The sequence below is a fragment of the Scyliorhinus canicula genome, chromosome 1 (genome assembly GCF_902713615.1).
Source record: "Scyliorhinus canicula chromosome 1, sScyCan1.1, whole genome shotgun sequence".
NCBI classification, from domain to species: Eukaryota; Metazoa; Chordata; class Chondrichthyes; order Carcharhiniformes; family Scyliorhinidae; genus Scyliorhinus; species Scyliorhinus canicula.
This window is the reverse complement of record NC_052146.1, coordinates 304,972,134-304,990,595: the sequence shown is the minus strand read 5'-3', so window position 1 is coordinate 304,990,595 and position 18,462 is coordinate 304,972,134. Positions and strand designations below refer to the sequence as shown.

The window sequence follows — 18,462 nt, the reverse complement described above, 5'->3', positions numbered from 1 at the left end:
ATGACCCACTGCGTACTGTTGGTGTCTTAATAATGGCAAGACATTATTCTGTGGATTCTCTTGTTGTGTAACAATGTTAGTCCTGGCCTTCTCCAATAAGTCACGTTGCAAGAAAGATATTTTATGCTAATACAATACGACCAAAAATTCTTTTTGGCAGCAGAGTTTAGGAGAAAGTCAAGCCCTTGAAAGCAGCATATGGGTAAACTAGATGTGGAAGCCCCACTTAATGCAGCAATAATGAGCCCAAACATGTCACAAGATGAAGGACCAAGGCTGGAACAACCTAATTATATTATTTTTATTTTTGGTCCTTCCTCTCAAATGGGAAGCAAAAAAACTTGACTTTACATAGCACTGTTGCTTCATAGCACCAGGGTCCCAGGTTCAATTTCCGCTTGGATTACTGTCTGTGAATAGTCTGCATGTTCTCCCTGTGTCTGCGTGGGTTTCCTCCGGGTGCTCTGGTTTCCTCCCACAAGTCACGAAAGGCATGCTGTTAGGTGAATTGGACGTTCTGAGTTCTACCTCAATGTACCCGGACTGTGGTGACTAGGGGGCTTTTCACAGTGACTTCATTGCAGTGTTATTTTAAGCCTACTTGTGACAATAAAGATTATTATTACAACTTCGAAATGTCCAAACCTTTTTTCAGCATTTATTGAAGAGGTCCTTTAAAGTACATCACTATATAATATAGGAAACTGGCAGCCATATTATGCACTGCGAGTTTCCAAAGATGGCATCGTGAAATGACCATAGAGTGATGTTGGCTGAAGGTCAAATATGAGCTAGGATACTGTGGATAGCTCCCCTGCACATCTTTGAAAAGTGATACGTACCTTGTATGTCCAGCATACGAGGTGCAATTTGGGCATCTGTTCAATGACTCATTTGAAAGGCATTGGGTGGGATTTTCCAAACCCTCAAGCAGCGTGCTTTCCAGCAGCTGAGGCAGCCCACCACTGGCTGGTGGCGGGATTGTCCGGACCAGCCAATGTCTACAGGATTTTGCGTGGCCCGCACCCTCCGCTGCTGGGGAACACACTGCTGGGGGTTGCTATCGGTAGGACTGGAAGATCCTGCCAGCAGGAAGGGCCAAGAAATTGCATTCAATACCTCCAATGGTGTAGCACTACCTCGGTACAGAGGTACCAGCCTGTATAAAGCAAGATACAACCTCACAGCTTTCTGACCCGGAGCGGAGATATGATCTAATTATATTCCCTGTAATGCACTCACTGGATGTAAATACCAAAACATAGTCTTCTTAGTTGTTTAGAAACAGAATCAACCATTGTCCATATTGTGTCTAACTGACATTTTGTAATCAATGAGGAACCTGAAAAGGTGAGTCAAATAACTTTATTTCCAACCCACAGCTAGAAAATATAGCAACGAAGCAACAGTCCCAGTCCCAGCCAGGACCATACTGAGAAGCCGGCTCCTTCCTGGGCTGGCTTTTATCTTGGGGAATTAACAAGCACGCTGTTGGGCCCCTGTATGCCACAAGCCCCATGAGGAGATCAATCAGGTCATCCCTGAAGGTCTCGTGGCCCATCTGTGAAAAGGAACTATCCTGCTTTTTAGGCAGCTGTGCATGCGATCCTGCAACCTTTTGGCTTATTGCTTACTGCTGACAGCCCAACAGAGTAGGAAACAGTTAAATTATTTGCTTTCACATGCTTTCCAGGCAGAATTTACAAAATCAATGTGTGGAGAGGGAACAGGTTGAGTTAGTTTCCTGGAGTAAATGCAGTCTGCTGGCTGGAACCCTTCAGTAGTCACTGTAAACACATGGATTTGGCAGATTCCTCTGGGAAAGCAGGCAGGAGATTGGGCAGAGGAGGCAAAATAGGTGTAGACAGGCTGCCCACTCATGTTTAAGTTGAAAAGTAGTCTGCAAAATATCAGTGTTAGATCCATACAGTATTTTTTTCTTTACACAAGCTAATTATCACTTTGCTGTCTCTATCAAATTAAAATTGTGATTTCTGGAAATGAGACAAAGTGCACCACGTGGACATTCTGTTGCACTGAGTCATACAATAGCTGGACCTCTGCCATGGGTCACAAACTGGGTTGTTTTGATTGATTGTGTCAGCATGAGTGCGAGTGAGGAAAATATCAATTGCTTCAACTTCTTAATTTAAGTGTCAGCCATATTGATACGTTCAATAAAGGAAACGGACAGAGTTCTGATTTAACAGAATGTATAGCAATGTTAACTTGGCAAAATAGGAGAGGTTTGGAATGGATGATATGGGTAGCTGGATGTTGCACGTGGAATGATGGGACAGTGTAGAGGGAGCAGTGTGCTGACTAGCATACACATGGTAACTGAGCTGAGGGTTCTTGATAACATGAGTTGTCAACATGAAAGCTGGTTCATTATTCAGTGCTGGTGTCAGTCATCTCAGCAAACATAAAGTAAATGTTAGTATTGCAAACAGTGTTGAACTTCAAAAGGACATAGACATTTTGGTGGTGTGGGCAAGTTGGAGACAGATGAGATTCAATGTGGAGAAGTGTGAGGTGATACATTTTGGTAGGAAGAATATAGAGAGACAATATAAAATAAGGGGTAAAACTCTAAAAGGGGTACAAGCGCAGAGGGACCTGGGTGTCTATGAGCATAGATCATTGAAGGTAGCAGGGACAGGTGGAAAGAGATTTTAATAAAGCATATAGTATTCTGGGCTTTATTAATAGGGACATAGAGTACAAACACAAGGAGGTAATGCTGAATTTATACAAGATAATAGTTAGACCTCAGCTGTATTATTGTGTACATTTCTGGGCACCACACTATAGGAAGGAAGTGAGCACATTGGAGAGAGTGCAGAAGAGGTTTAAAATAATGGTTCCAGGGATGAGAATCTTCAGTTATGAAGATAAGATTGGAAAGATTGGGACTGTTCTCCTTGAAGAGAAGGCTGAGAGGTGATTTTATAGAGATGTTCAAAATGACGAGGGGGCTGGATAGAGTAGATAGGAAGAAACTGTTCCCGCTCTTAAAAGGATCAAGAATGAGAGGGCACATATTTAAAGTGATTTGCAAAAGAAGAAAATGTGATGTGAGAAAAAAACATTTTCACACGAGTGGTTTGGGTCTGAAATGTTCTGCCTGGAAGTATGGTGGTGGCGGGTTCAATCGCGACATTCAAGGGGGCATTAGATGATCACTTGAATAGAAACAATGTGCAGGGTATGGGGAAAAGGCAGGGGGATGGTCCTAAGTCATGATGCTCATTTGGAAAGCCCATGCAAACACGATGGGCCAAATGGCCTCCTTTTCCGTTCTAATAATTCTGTGATTCTGAAGCAAAAATTGAAACAGATCTCTGGAGGATGACTAAAAAATGTGGACTAAATGACTGGAGATGATCTCTGTATTGTCCGAATGATCTGTGAAGACTGTCCCATCCATATGAAGTACAGGAGAAATTGTAGAAAATCTAGATGCATAAATTTCAAGAAAAAACGGTTAAGCAGCAATCTCGTCAGTGCAGATAAAGCACTAATATACTGTCGACAAAGCAACAATCTCACCCGTGTGGATAAAGCATTAGTATAATGTCAACAAAGCAACAATCTCAGCAGTTAGATTAAGCATTAATATAATGTAGACAAAGTAAACACAGAATATCATTTTGACCAAGGCCATCAATCTAAATAACTGACAGTATTTTTAAAAACAGATAGTAAGAAATGTGCGTGCACTGAATTGGTAATAATGTTATTAAAATTAATTATCTGTACAGTTCAGTTTTGGTCTCCTTACTTGAGAAAGGACGTACTGGCACTGGAGGATGTGCAGAGGAGATTCACTAGGTTAATCCCAGAGTTGAAGGGATTGGATTACAAGGAGAGGTTGAGTAGACTGGCACTGTACTCGTTGGAATTTAGAAGGATGAGGGGGGATGTTATAGAAACATATAGCATTATGAAGGGAATAGATAGGATAGATGCGGGCAGGTTGTTTCCACTGGCGGGTGAAAGCAGAACTAGGGGGCATAGCCTCAAAATAAGGGGAAGTAGATTTAGGACTGAGTTTAGGAGGAACTTCTTCACCCAAAGGGTTGTGAATCTATGGAATTCCTTGCCCAGTGAAGCAGTAGAGACTCCTTAATTAAATGTTTTTAAGATAAAGATAGATAGATTTTTGAAGAATAAAGGGATTAATGGTTATGGTGTTCGGGCCGGAAAGTGGAGCTGAGGCCACAAAAGATCAGCCATGATCTCATTGAATGGTGGAGCAGGCTCGAGGGGCCAGATGGCCTACTCCTGCTCCTAGTTCATAGAATTTACAGTGCAGAAGGAGGCCATTCGGCCCATTGAGTCTGCACCGGCTCTTGGAAAGAGCACCCTACCCAATGTCAACACCTCCACCCTATCCCCATAACCCAGTAACCCCACCCAACACTAAGGGCAATTTTGGGCACTAAGGGCAATTTAACATGGCCAATCCACCTAACCTGCACATCTTTGGACTGTGGGAGGAAACCGGAGCACCCGGAGGAAACCCACGCACACACGGGGAGGATGTGCAGATTCCGCGCAGACAGTGACCCAAGCCGGAATCGAACCTGGGACCCTGGAGCTGTGAAGCGATTGTGCTATCCACAATGCTACCGTGCTGCCCTAGCTCTTATGTTCTTATGACAAGACCAGATTTTATTGACCTTATGATGATGGTGGACCTTCTTTCTAAATCTCTACAGTCCGTGTGATGAAGTTGCTGCCTGTGCTGTTGCATAGTGAGGTATAGAAATTTGATCCATTGATGATGGTGAAAAGACAAAGCATGTCGAATTGAGGAGAACACATGACTTGGGGGGATGCTGGGAAGTGCAACTGCTGCCCATCTGTCTTTCCAGGAGGTGGAGGTTGCAGGGTTTGGGTGCTGCTGCTGCTGTTGAAACTTTAGCAAGTTGCTTGGAATGATCCAACAGTAAGGTCGGGAAGGACAAGATACAGGTGGATGCTAAAGTGAAAAGGATCTAATCGCTTTTTCTAATCTAAAGTTCTTACTCATATTCTCTCTTAACATTTGTAGCTATAGATGACTTGTACCCTCCAACAAACCTGGTCACCTCTGAGCCGAGTCATCACTCCTTCCGAGTAACCTGGGATCACTCCAATTCAAATTTTGATAGGTACAGGGTGGAATACCAACCCCTGAGTGGAGGGAGTACTGAAGAGGTTAGTTCCATGATTTTACATGTGGTGGATAAAGGTTAAAGAAATGGGATTGTGACAGCTATTTAAAGAGTTTATGAGAGAGTAATGGCTGACGGGTCAAACTGGGATCAGTTGATGTTGTACCCAGTGGTAAATGCTTATTTTAGATTTGGTTTCCGCTCTTGCCCGAAGTCAATATACTGCACTGCACAATGTGCAGTAGGAGCATTAATAGGAAAGTCATCCAACTGGATATTCAAAATGTATATAGTCACATTCTTCTTTCAGTTCATGGGGCTAACAAGACTTTAGTGCTTTGCTTTAACATTGTTGTAAACGAGGGCACCTCCAACTTCGACTGTGATCATTGTGGGCTTTGCTGAAATTGGTGGAAACGAGAATGGCTGCAAACTAAAACTAACTCTCATGGGAATATCGCATGAGATTGGCACCTAAGGTCCATCCTTTTTGCACAAGGTGGGGTCCTTTGGTTTCAAAGCTAAGTGCCCCTGCCAGTGGAGAATGAGGACTGTGTCCCACTGGTGCGAGGAGCACCACTGAGATGATATTCTTTACACCGATGGAGAGCACACCGGTCTCCCTGCATTTACCAGTCTCAGGCCATCATTTTGAATGGGGCCCCCAATCCCAGCGTCCAGAGATTATCTCCGTCCCCCCAACAATGCAAATGTTGACCCTCCCCCCCACTGACAAGCCTCCCGTACTCCCGTACCAGCCTCCCCAGACAGGCGCCGGAATGTGGCGACTAGGGGCTTTTCACAGTAACTTCATTGAAGCCTACTCGTGACAATAAGCAATTTTAATTTTTCACAAGGGGAGTACCCCCAACCCCTCATCAAGGAGGGACATTCTCCCTCCCACCAGAAGAATAATGGATTACATCCCCTATACTACGCACACGAGGGTGACCCGACCCCACCCCCAGCGACAAGTCCCTTCAGCCCCCAGCTTCAGCCACCCTCCTTCAGGCCCCATGGGTCCTGAGTGTTGAGCGGGCTGCTCCAGCTGTCGTATGTGGCCTTGCACTGCTCGCTGTGGGTCCGCGCAAGCGCGTGGCGTCACGCAACATGGCGGAGCCACACAGTGGGCTGACGTGGAAGAAGGTAGGCCCCCCCCCCCTCCCCCCCCCCCCCCCCAGTTTGCACGCCCCCGCTGATCGGTGGCCTACGATCGCAGGCCTGGCAGTCATGGTGCCCACCCCACCCCATGGAGACTGATCCGCTCCCCCCCCCCCCCCACAAGGACGGCCACCACACCCGCGACATCAAGCGGCCACCACACCCGCGATACCCGCCTCTTTCAACGGCCCCCGACCGGCGGCGCGTCAACTGTGCGCGCACGACTGGCGCCGATTCTCTGGTCACCGGAGAATTGCGTCACGGCATCGGACCGGTGTCGGGGGCCGTCTCGGCATCAACTCCGATTCTCCAAGCTGGTGCGAGCTCGGAGAATCCCGGCCAACGTGTTCAATGGAATTCCTCTTTCCCACTGTTTCCAGAAAGACATTAACCCCTTTATTTCAGATGGTTTCAGAAAAGTTACAGACATAGGAATTTTGTGCAGACATGTTGGTTACTAATATTGCATGGGTTAGATTCAAGACTCAAAACTTTTGATTGTGTACAAAGTGGGCAAAGTCTTTGTCTCTTTGCTTGCATTCTTTTGTGGTTCCATTTCACAGTATTCTAATGTGAACAATGTGCTGTTTTAGGTGCTAGTTAGTGGAAGAACCAAGACTACAGTACTGACAAACCTGCAACCTGAAACAGAGTATCTTGTGAATGTGTATGGATTGCTGGAAGGGGAGATAAGTGAACCTCTTACAGGAACAGAGACCACAAGTGAGTCAGATATTATCTTCTTTCTTTTGTCCTTGCTTCCATTAAGAACTCTGTATTTGTCAAATCTTTCGAATTAGTTTGAAAATGCTTTGGCAAAACGTCCATTGAAACGCCCATGGCCTCGAGTAACTTGTGAGTGTTGTTGCAGTGAAACCAATAAAGGGCTCTCTTCCCTTGTGTTTCCTAAATATGCAAAAAAGATCTGTTATACAATTTGTTTTGGTGCGTATGTAGCTGTGACTGAATATTCAAGCCCACCTTTATAACTTCCCTTGGTCTTCCGTCCTTCCAAGTTCTCTACATTCTTCCAGACAGCACTCTGTCTCCCTTCATATTAGCTGACATTGTGATTGAAATTCCTCTACCAATTAAAAACAGAGCAAGGAGTATTAATATTAAACCAGGAATTGAATTAATTTATGGCATTCCTAATGTCATGCTCTTTCCTTGGCTTGCCAGTTCTCCATACCATTGTTCCCATTGACAAGGCACACAGTTGGCTGTCAGGATCCCAAGTGGTTTTCTGCTGTTGGTCGATGGTTATTGGGAAGCAGTGTGTGATTTAGCACCCAAAAAACAGAGTCACATTTTGAATGACCTGCTATCAAACGGGACTCTTTTTGGCTTTGGTGAGGAACACGCCACCTCATTTCCTGCACTGATGAGTTTGTTGTGGCACAAAGAGATCGGGGTGCCATTTTCAAATGCTGCCCAGATCTCTTGACCCTCTATGGATTCCCCACCGCGGCCTCTGCACCCCACCCAATGCCCCAACTTACCTCTTGGGGGCCCTCAAGCCCGCCCCCCCCTCCTCACTTCTTAAGGGCAGGGCACCCCAGGCATGATCCCTGGCACAGGCAGCCTGGCACCTGGGCACCTTGGCAATGCAGACCTGACACCCTGGCAGTGCCCCTGACAGCATGACAGTGCCACCCAAGTGCCCTGGCAGTAGCAGGGTTGCACTGTCAGGGTGCCTGGATGGCACTGGCAGGGTACCAGGCTGGCAGTGTCAAGTTGCTCAGATCCCGACCATGGAGATGGCCCTCAGATACCATTATAGAACATAGAACAGTACAGAATAGTTTAGCCCTTTGGCCCATGATATTGTGCCGATCATTTATTCTAATTGAAGATCAACCTTTCCTACACCCCTTCAATTTACTGCTGTCCATGTGCATGTTCAAGAGTTACTTAAATGTCCCAAATGACTCTGACTCCACCACCTCCACTGGCCGTGCATTCCCCGCAACCACCACTCTGTCTTTTAAGAACCAACACTGACATTTCCCTTGTATCTTCCTCCAACCACCTTAAAATTATGTCCCCTCGTGACAGCCATTTCCGCCCTGGGGAAAAGTCTCTGACTATCTTGTATACCTCTATCAAGTCACCTCGCTCCAGTGAGAAAAGCCCTAGCTCCCTCAACTTTTCTTCATAACTCTTGCCCTCCAATCCAGGCAACATCCTGGTAAATCTCCTCTGCACTCTCTCCAAAGCATCCATATCCTTCCTATAATGAGGCGACCAGAACAGGACACAATATTCAAAGTGTGGTCTCACCAGGGTTTTATAAAGTTGCAGCAAAACCTCGTGGCTCTTAAACTCAGTCCCCCTGTTAATGAAAGCCAACACACCATACACCATTCTTCCTATTAACCTATTAACCTGGGTGTCAAATTTGAGGGATCTATGTATGTGGACCCCAAGATCCCTCTGTTCTGCCACATTTCCAAGAATCCTGCCTTTAATCCTGATTTCACCATTCAAATTCGACCTTCCAAAATGAATCACTTCACATTTATCTAGGTTGAACTACATCTGCCACTTCTCAGCCCAGCTCTGCATCCTGTCAATGTCCTGTTGTAACCTGCAGCAGCCCTCAACACTATCTACAATCCACCAACCTTTGTGACATCGGCAAACAAACTAAACCACCCTTCCACTTCAAGTCATTTATAAAACTACAAAGAGCAGAGGTCCCAGAACAAATCCCTGCGGGACACCACTGGTCACCGACCTACAGGCGGAATACTTCCCATCTACTACCACTCGCTGTCTTCTTTCAGTCAGCCACTTCTGTATCCAGACAGCCAAATGTCCCTGTATCCCATGCCCCCTGATTTTCTGGATGATCCTACCATGGGGAACCTAATCAAATGCCTTACTGAAATACATATGCACCACATCCACTGCCCGACCTTCATCAATGTGTCTCGTGGGGCAGCACGGTGGTCTAGTGGTTAGCACAGCTGCCTCACGGCGCTGAGGTCCCAGGTTCGATCCCGGCTCTGGGTCACTGTCCGTGTGGAGTTTGCACATTCTCCCCGTGTCTGCGTGGGTTTCGCCCCCACAACACAAAAATGTGCAGAGTAGGTGGATTGGCCACACTAAATTGCCCCTTAATTGGAAAAAATAATTGGGTAATCTAAATTTATTAAAAAAAAATCAATGTGTCTCGTCACATCCTCAAAGAATTCAATGAGGCCTGTGAGGCATGACCTGCCCCTCACAAAGCCATGCCAACTATCTTTAATCAAACTATGGCTGGGAATCTCCCTTTTTGGGGACTAAGTCCTGCAGCTCTGGCTGCCGGCTAGGCCCTGCTGTCCACTCCGCGCGGCCGTGCATACGCATGGTGGCCGCAAGCTGGTCCGCGCTGCCGACATGGCGGTGCCACACAGCGGGCCCGCACGGAGTAAGGTAGGTCCCCTCCAGATTTTGATGGCCCACAGATCGGTGACCCCCTATCACGGGCCTGGCCAGCGCTGAGGTCTCCACCGGAGTCAGATTTCCCCCGCCCCCCACCAGGCCCGCCACTGCGGCCGCTGGTCCGAGCACCCGCTGGGTGGGTGGTACCAGATGTAAACCATGCCGGCGGGAGTTCGGCCAATCGCCCGCGGAGAATCACCGCGGGGGCCTATTTCAGTGGCCTCCGGCCGGCAACCGCATGGGTGTGATTGGCACCGATTCTCGGCGCCGATTTCTGCCGTGGTCTCGGATAATCGTGGCCTGTGTTTTTCTAAATAATTGTAAATACTGGCCGTGATTCTCCGATGCCGGTCCACCGATTCTCTCGTGACCGAGGAATGGGCACAATTGGTGCCGGCGTGGTTGGTGTGCTGCCAGTCGGGGGCTGCTCTACACGGCCCCTACCAGGGCGATTCTCCGCGCGCGATGGGCCGAGTGGCTGCCGAGATAGGCCTAGTCCCGCCGCCGCCGCCGGTCAGATATGGTCCTACCCGGCAGGACCTCGCCATTCATCCTGTCCTGCGGGCGGGGGGGGGGGGGGGGGGGGCGGCCTGGTGGGGTGAGGGGTATCTGACCCCGGGGGGCCTGCACCGTGTCCTGGCCCACGATCGTGGCCTGCCAATTGCCGAGCCGGCTTCTTCTGCTGGGGGCCAATTTTACTCCGCGCCGGGCCCCTGTAGCTCTCCGCCATGTTGTGTCAGGGCCGGCGCGGAGAAGGCAATTAGCATGGACGAGTTTGCACCGGTCGTAACGGGCATGTGCATATTTGCACCAGCTGCAGCGCGCATGTGCAGGCCTGCGGCACCCGTTTGACGTCAGTATCAGCAACTGGAACTGCATGAGTCACTCCAGTGCTGTGCTGGCCCCCTGTGAGGCACAGGATCGCTGATCCTGGGGGCCTGTTGACGCTGTCGTAAAACGCGACGGCATTTACGATTGCATCAAGACTTGGCCTCAGGATCAGAGAATCACGCCCCCTTTCTCTCAGAATCCTTTCCAGTATTTTGCTCACCACAGACGTAAGACTGACTGGGCTGTAATTCCCAGCGATTTCCCTATTCCCTTTCTTGAACAGGGGAACAACGTTTGCATCCCTCCAGTCATCTGGTACTACTCCAGTGGAGAGTGAGGACGCAAAGATCATCGCCAATGGCACAGCAATCTCCTTCCTCGCTTGCCTCAGTAACCTTGGGTATATCCTGCCTGGTCCAGGGGACTTATCTACCCTGATGCTTTTCAACATTTTCAGCACATCCTTCTTCTTAATATCAACCTGTTTGTGCATATTAACCTGGTTCACCCCATTCATATGAGCAACAAGGTCCATCTCTCGAGTGAATACTGAAGCAACATATTCATTTTGGGCTTCCCCTACCTCCTCAGACTCTTGGCACAAGTTCCCTCCACTATCCATGATCGGCCCTACTCTCACTCTGATCATCCTCTTATTTCTCACATACGTGTAAAATGCCTTGGGATTTTCCTTCCCGCCAGGGCTTTTTCATTCCCCCTTCTAGCTCTCTTAAGTCCATTTTTACATTCCTTCCTGGCTACCTTGTAACCCACTAGAGCCATGCCAGATCCTTGCTTCCTCAACCCCACGTAAGCTTCTTTCTTCCTCTTGACTAGAAGCTCTACTTCTCTTGTCATCCAAGTCTCCTTCATCTTATCATTCCTTCCTCATCTCAGTGGGACAAAACTATCCAGCACTCGCAGCAAGTGCTCCTTAAACAACTCCCACATTACTGTTGTGCATTTCCCTGAGAACATCTGTTCCCAATTTATGTTCCTCAGCTCCAGTCCGTCAACAGTATAATTTCCCCTCCCCAATTCTCTCCGTGTCTGGTGGGTCTCAATCCACAACCGAAAGATGGGCAGGGTAGATAGATTGGCCGAGTTAAATTTCTTCTTAATTGGAAAAAAAACTGGATACTTCAAATTTAAAAAATATATATTTATGAAATTTGCCTCAACCACTCCCTGTGGAAGCAAGATCCACAAGCTCATCAACCTTTGAGCAAAGAGGTTTCACCTGAATTTCTTATTGAATATATGAGTGACTATCTGCTGTTTGTGACGTCTGAATTGAGATTTATCCAGAGTTCAAGCTTCTTCTCCAGACCATTCTTATCAAACCCCTTCATAAGTGTAAAAACCTCTATCAGGCCACTTGTCACCTTTCCCTTTTCTAGGGAAAAAACTGTTCGGTCTTTTCTGAGCCTCTGAAGTTCTGGTATCATCTTCAAATTATTCTTGACACATTCTCAAGTATCTTCATATACTTGTTAATCTGTAAATTCCACCCTGGCTTCCCCAGCCAACTTCTGGTAGAATTGAAAAGGTGCAAAGCGCAGTGTGTGAATCCATGAGGTTAAACTTAGGGGAATGTTCTATGTTCTATTTATAGGAAGGATGTGGAAGCATTGGAAAGGGTGCAGAGGAGATATACCAGGATTTGCCTGGTATGGAGGGAAGATCTTATGAGGAAAGGCTGAGGGACTTGAGGCTGTTTTCGTTAGAGAAAAGGTTAAGAGGTGACTTAATTGAGGCATACAAGATGACCAGAGGGTTAGGTAGGGTGGACAGTGGGAGCCTTTTTCCTCGGATGGTGATGGCTAACACGAGGGGACATAGCTTTAAATTGAGGGGAGATAGATATAGGACAGATGTCAGAGGTAGGTTCTTTACTCAGAGAGTAGTAAGGGCGTAGAATGCCCTGCCTGCAACAGTAGTGGACTCACCAACATTAAGGGCATTCAAATGGTCATTGGATAGGCATATGGATGATAAGGGAATAGTGTAGATGGGCGTTAGACGGGTTTCACAGGTCGGCACAACATCGAGGGCCGAAGGGCCTGTACTGCGCTGTAATGTTCTATGTTCTAGAATGCAGCAATGCTGTATTACCACATCCCTCATTATGCCTCATCCCACCTGGAGTCCCTGACTGTACCACAGCACAACAAATATATGTTTCACTGCTTATTTCTGCTCAGGGCACTGGAAGAGCTGAATTTATTGTCCATCCCTCATTACCTTAAGGGAATTAAGAGTTAAGCGTATATTGTGAGGTTGAAGTTACCTGTAGGCCAGACCAGGTACAGATGGTTGGCTGCACTCCCTGAAGGAACTGTTCAGGTTATTCACCAATCTGACAGCTTTCATGGCATTATCCAACAAATTACCCAATTTCTTGATTTATGCAACGTGCAATAATAGGGTTTGAGTTCATGGGCTACAAGGCCAAGAGTAAAGCTTTTGTCCAGTGGGTTAGGTAATGAATTTTCACTTCAGCCCAGATAGATTGTACATAAAGTACATAGAACAGTACAGCACAGAACAGGCCCTTCGGCCCTCGATGTTGTGCCGAGCAATGATCACCCTACTCAAACCCACGTATCCACCCTATACCCGTAACCCAACAACCCCCCCCTTAACCTTACTTTTTAGGACACTACGGGCAATTTAGCATGGCCAATCCACCTAACCCGCACATCTTTGGATTGTAATCTGAATTATCTCTGGTTCTGTGTCCAAAATATGTGTCCAACAGAGAGTTGATGTGGCAACAGAGCTAGTACAGTTAGATGTGCTCTTCAGCCCTCAGGTTGAGGCACATTGCTGGAGCAATGAAGAGGGAGCTCTTCATCTCACTGTGCACTCCCTGATCGGGGGGTCTCTGATGCGGATACTTGTTCAGTAATTTGCCATGGGTGATTTATGTTCCATTGCTCTCAGTGCAATTGTGGGGCGCAATTCTCCGACCCCCACTCCGGGTGGGAGAATCGCGGGCGTGCCGGGCGATTCCCACCATGCCGCCCTGACACCCGCATGTGATTCTCCCACCCCCCCCAAACGGCGTGCTGCGTTTCACGACAGGCCGCTCGGGGAATCGCCGTTTGTAGCAGGCGAGCGGCGATTCTCCGGCCCAGATGGGCCGAGCGGCCTGCCCAATCCGACAGGTTCACGCTGGCGCCAACCACACCTGGCCGCTGCCGGCGTGAACAGTGCGTGAACGCTGCGTGTGCGGCCTGTGGGGGGGGGGGGGGAGGGAGGATCGAGCACCAGGGGGGCGCTCAGTAGGGGTCTGGCCCGCGATCGGTGTCCACTGATCGGCGGGCCGGCATCTCTAAAGGACCCACTCTTTTCCTCCGCTACCCCGCAAGATTAATCCTCCATCCTCCGGCTGCGTAATTTACGTGGCACTGCTTTCACGCGGCGCCAAGGCCCGGCGCGCGTAATTGACACGGCACCACTCCTAGCCCCCTGGGGGTGGGAAAATGGGGGGCAAGGAGCGTCCTCAGACGCCAGAGTGAAACACTCTGGTTTTCACTCCAGTGTCGGCACACAGGGCGGAATTCTCCGCTCCCGCGAAAAATCGGGAAAGCCGTCGTGAACTCGGCCGAGTTTCACGACAGCCTCGGAGGCCGCTCCTCTCACCTTATTCACCCACACCCGGGGGGCTAGGAGCGGCCGTCCGTAACTCTCGGCCGCCGGGGCTCAAGGCCGTGCGGCGAGAATGACGCGGCCTGCGCGCCGTCGTGAACCGGTCGCAAACGGCAGGCCGCTCAGGCCATCCGGGTCGGAGAATCGCCGGTCGCCGTGAAAAACGGCAAGCGGCGATTCTTCCGAACGGGGGGGTGGGAGAATCGCGGGGGGGCGCCAGGAAGGCGTGTCGTGTGTCGCCCGGCCCTCCCGTGATTCTCCCACCCGGCGTGGGGAGTGGAGAATCGCGCCCACAGTCTCCCGATGGGAGAATTTCGCCCGCGGTCTCTCGCTTGGAATGTCTTGCCTGGAATTTTATTGCTCCTTCTTGTTGTGATCAAAGTCAGAAAATATGTCTTGAAAATTGAATTGCATCCCAGACATCAGGACTAACAGTTTGACGATGGACAAAAATTATAATTGCTTTATCATAATTTTTTTATGATTTTCTTAACAGCGCCGATTCCTGGTGTGAGAAATCTAAATGTCTATGATGTTACTCCAACCACGATGAATGTCAGATGGGAGCCAGCTACTGGAGCCTCAGGCTATATGCTACTCTACACTCCAGTTAATGCTACCATACCAACTGTAGAGAAAGAGGTATCGAACAATACTATTGAAATTCAATGGCCCCTTAAGCACTATCTATCAATTTGCACCTTGATTATCATTCAGACAAATATTTGCTCTCATTAGTTGATCTATGGATCCATATTTTATTTGCTCATGGACTGAAAAGAGAGCAAAGATGCTCTCTTTTTTGTACTCAGGATGTTGTGTCATTGGCAAAGCTAATGTTTTTTGCCCATTCCCTTGTGCCTGAGGAGGTGGTGTGTAATAAGTCCACGGAGGCAGAGGTTCATTCACCAGAATCCCTTTTATTAACAAAACCAACAGCAGTACAACCGGGTGCATTCGGCTTGCTGTCCATACTGGGAGTGCGGAGAATCTGACACTCCCTGTTATATACAAAGAAGAGGTTCTCTGATTGGCCCACTAATCAGGGAACTCGTATTTCAATTGGCTAATCTCAAAGGCCTGGTCTAAATATTACATGGTGGTTCTGGTCGAAGTTCTCCTTCAACCACAGTGGCTTTGTACAGCTAAACAGCATGCTAGGCCAATTCAGAGAGAAGCTAAGATTCAGCCACACATGTGTGGGATTAAAGTCACATGTAAGTTCAGATCAGGCAAGACTTGCAGCTTCCCTAAATGACTCCTGTTTGGCATTGCCAGTTTGCAGAGTTGCTGGCCTCTGATTGGTGGGACATTCTCCTGACGGTGAATTGAGGTTCTGCGTCACGCTAATTAAAGTGCCGCTGCCTAAAAAACTGAAGGCAGGATGAGCTGGTTAAGTGGAGGCGGGCACGCCCCTGATATTTGTGCTGGGGTGTGGATAAACCAGCCTCTGACGTAAAAATAGCTATCTATGAGCAGTCAATAAATGTTGAAAATAAGACAATGGGGATGATTATCCCCCAAAATGGCTAAGTGTCATTTTGTGCGGGAAAACCAGTGAGAATCTGTCAGCTGTTCCGGCGAGATTTCCACTGAAATCCACCCAGATCTCGGGTGGGATTTACTGACCATATCCACCCCACAGATTTCTCCCCACCTCCCACACCCTCCCTCATAAATAAATAAAAAATCTTTATTATTGTCACAAGTCGGCTTACATTAACACTGCAATGAAATTACTGTGAAAAGCCCCCAGTCGCCACACTAGGGCGCCTGTTCGGGTACACAAGGAGAATTCAGAATATCCAATTCACCTAACAGCACATCTTTCGGGACTTGTTGGAGGAAATCAGAGCAACCGGAGGAAACCCATGCAGACACTGAGAGAATATGCAGACTCCACACAGACAGTGGCCCAAGCCGGAAACTGAACCCGGGACCCTGGTGCTGTGAAGCAACAGTGCTAACCATTGTGCTACTGTCATGGCCATGAGCCTGCACAGGCTCCATCCCTTGACACCCTGGCACCTTGGCAGTGCCAACCTGGTATCCTGACACTGCCAAGTTGCCAGGGGCACTGCTGTTCCCTGTCCCCGACCACCCAGGGGCTCCAATGGTCTACGAGCCCCCTGGCATGGCCATTATGTCTGGTTTCCATTTTTGGAAATTGACAGTGATTCCCGCCAGCCTCACCTTGCACCTGCGGGATCTGTAAATCCTGGAAGCTGGGTGACTCTGACTTTGAACGGGTTGAGCACAATTAAATTCGTTTAAAGACTATTTTAAACATGCGAGCCTGGTTCACACCCAAGATAGTATGAAGTGCCGCGGGCTGGGAGCATCGCACTCCATTCTGCGCCCGGAGCAAACCCCGTTCCGTTTAGGGGCTCTCCCGTTATTCTCCGGGAATAGTGGGAGGTGGGCCAGGTGCAATGGGCATGGGACCGCAGAATCGTGCCCACTGATTCTGGACTTGTAACTGGCAAAAAATAATCAGCAAGGTATTAATGACAAGCAAATAGATTCCAGCTTTGTCGAATGTTTTAAAGTTGTTGAAGGGCAGCACGGTGGCCTAGTGGTTAGCACAACCGCCTCACGGCGCTGAGGTCCCAGGTTCGATCCCGGCTCTGGGTCACTGTCCGTGTGGAGTTTGCACATTCTCCCCGTGTCTGCGTGGGTTTCGCCCCCACAACCCAAAAATGTGCAGAGTAGGTGGATTGGACACGCTAAATTGCCCCTTAATTGGAAAAAATAATTGGGTAATCTAAATTAAAAAAAAAAAAAAGTTGTTGAACCACCTTATACCAATGGGCAGTATCAAAGCAACTGCTTCTTGAAGTCTTTCTTTTCATTCTTGATCTTCACTCAATTCTCCATAGTCTGCAAATGTGTAAGGAGCCTATGGATAATTTCTGCATCATTCAAGTTGGAGAGATGTGAACAGTCTGTACAAGATTGCTGGGGCGGGATTCTCTGACCCCCCCGCCGGACCAGAGAATCGCTGGGGGGCGGCGTTAATCTCGCCGCGCTGCCCCGACACCGGCTGCGATTGTCCACCCCACGATGGGCCGAGTGGCCGCCCATTTTTCCACCAGTCCCGCCGGCGTATATTACACCAGGTCCGTACCAGCAGGACCTGGCTCTGCGGGCGGCCTGCGGAGTCCTTGGGGGTGCGGGGGGATCTGTCCCATGGGGGGGCCCCACGGTGGCCTGGCCCGTGATCGGGGCCCACCGAAACACGGACGGGCCTGTTCCGTGGGGGCACTCTTTCCCTCCACGCCAGCTGTTGTAATGGTCTGCCATGGCCGGCGCGGAGAAGAACCCTCCTATGCATGCGCTGGGATGACGGCAGTACACGCTGGTGCTCCCGCACATGCGCTAACTTGCGCTGGCCGGCAGATGCCTTCAGCGTCGCTTGGCGCAGCGCCAACCCTGCCGGCGCCGGCCATAACTCCTGAAGGTGCCGAGGATTCCGCACCTTCCGGGTGGTCCGATGGCAGAGTGCTTCACGCCACTCTTGGCGCCGGTACAGCCCGCCCCGCCGGATAGCGGAGAATCCCGCCCCTGTTCCTCACCATCAACAGGATGGGTTGAGTTCTATATTTTCTGTGACGCAAGCTGACCTTAGTAGAAAGATCAAAAAACAAAAATAAATAATCCTCCTCAAGAGGCCCTCACATTGATGTTGAGAGAGCATTTTGGAGCACTGTGAAAGATCTTTATGGGATAACATGGGGTTATACTCTATGGTTGTGTAGTGTTTATGAGACTGGACTATTAATGTAGAGAACCAGAGTCAGAAGCTTGCAGCGTTTTCTTTCATGGGATATTTATCCCTGAGTCCGTGAAGAGCCATCTTCCAAACTGAGTGTCTCGCTCGGCCAATTCAAAGGGCATTTAAGAGTCAACCACATCGCGGTGGGTCTGGAGTCACATGTAGACCACACCGGGTAAGGACGGCAGATTTCCTTCACAAAAGGACATCAGTGAACCAGATGAGTGTTTACGACAATCGATGATAGTTCCATGGTCCCCATCATTATACTCCGGATAGCCAGTTAGTAAAGGAAGAAACCAAAGCCAGTCCTTACTGGGAATGTCTTTAGTCACAAAGTGAAACATTGCAGGTATATAATCTCCTGACTACATTCTCACACCAGATTTAACAAGTGTCTCTTTTATGTTGAACAAATAATAATCAAACCAACAATGCCGTAAAGGG

At 48.6% G+C, this 18,462-nt stretch overlaps 1 protein-coding gene across 4 annotated transcripts in view; it reads left to right on the top strand.

The window, feature by feature from the left end:
* Positions 1-18,462, top strand: part of LOC119976369 (collagen alpha-1(XII) chain-like) — a 370,037-nt gene that overhangs the window by 102,787 nt on the left and 248,788 nt on the right. For all 4 annotated transcript variants that reach the window (XM_038816870.1, XM_038816860.1, XM_038816879.1 and 1 more), the window contains 3 exons: positions 5,060-5,205; positions 6,917-7,046; positions 14,737-14,882. In XM_038816870.1, the coding sequence (XP_038672798.1) occupies positions 5,060-5,205; positions 6,917-7,046; positions 14,737-14,882 (422 nt within the window). The remainder of the gene's footprint in view (positions 1-5,059; positions 5,206-6,916; positions 7,047-14,736; positions 14,883-18,462) is intronic.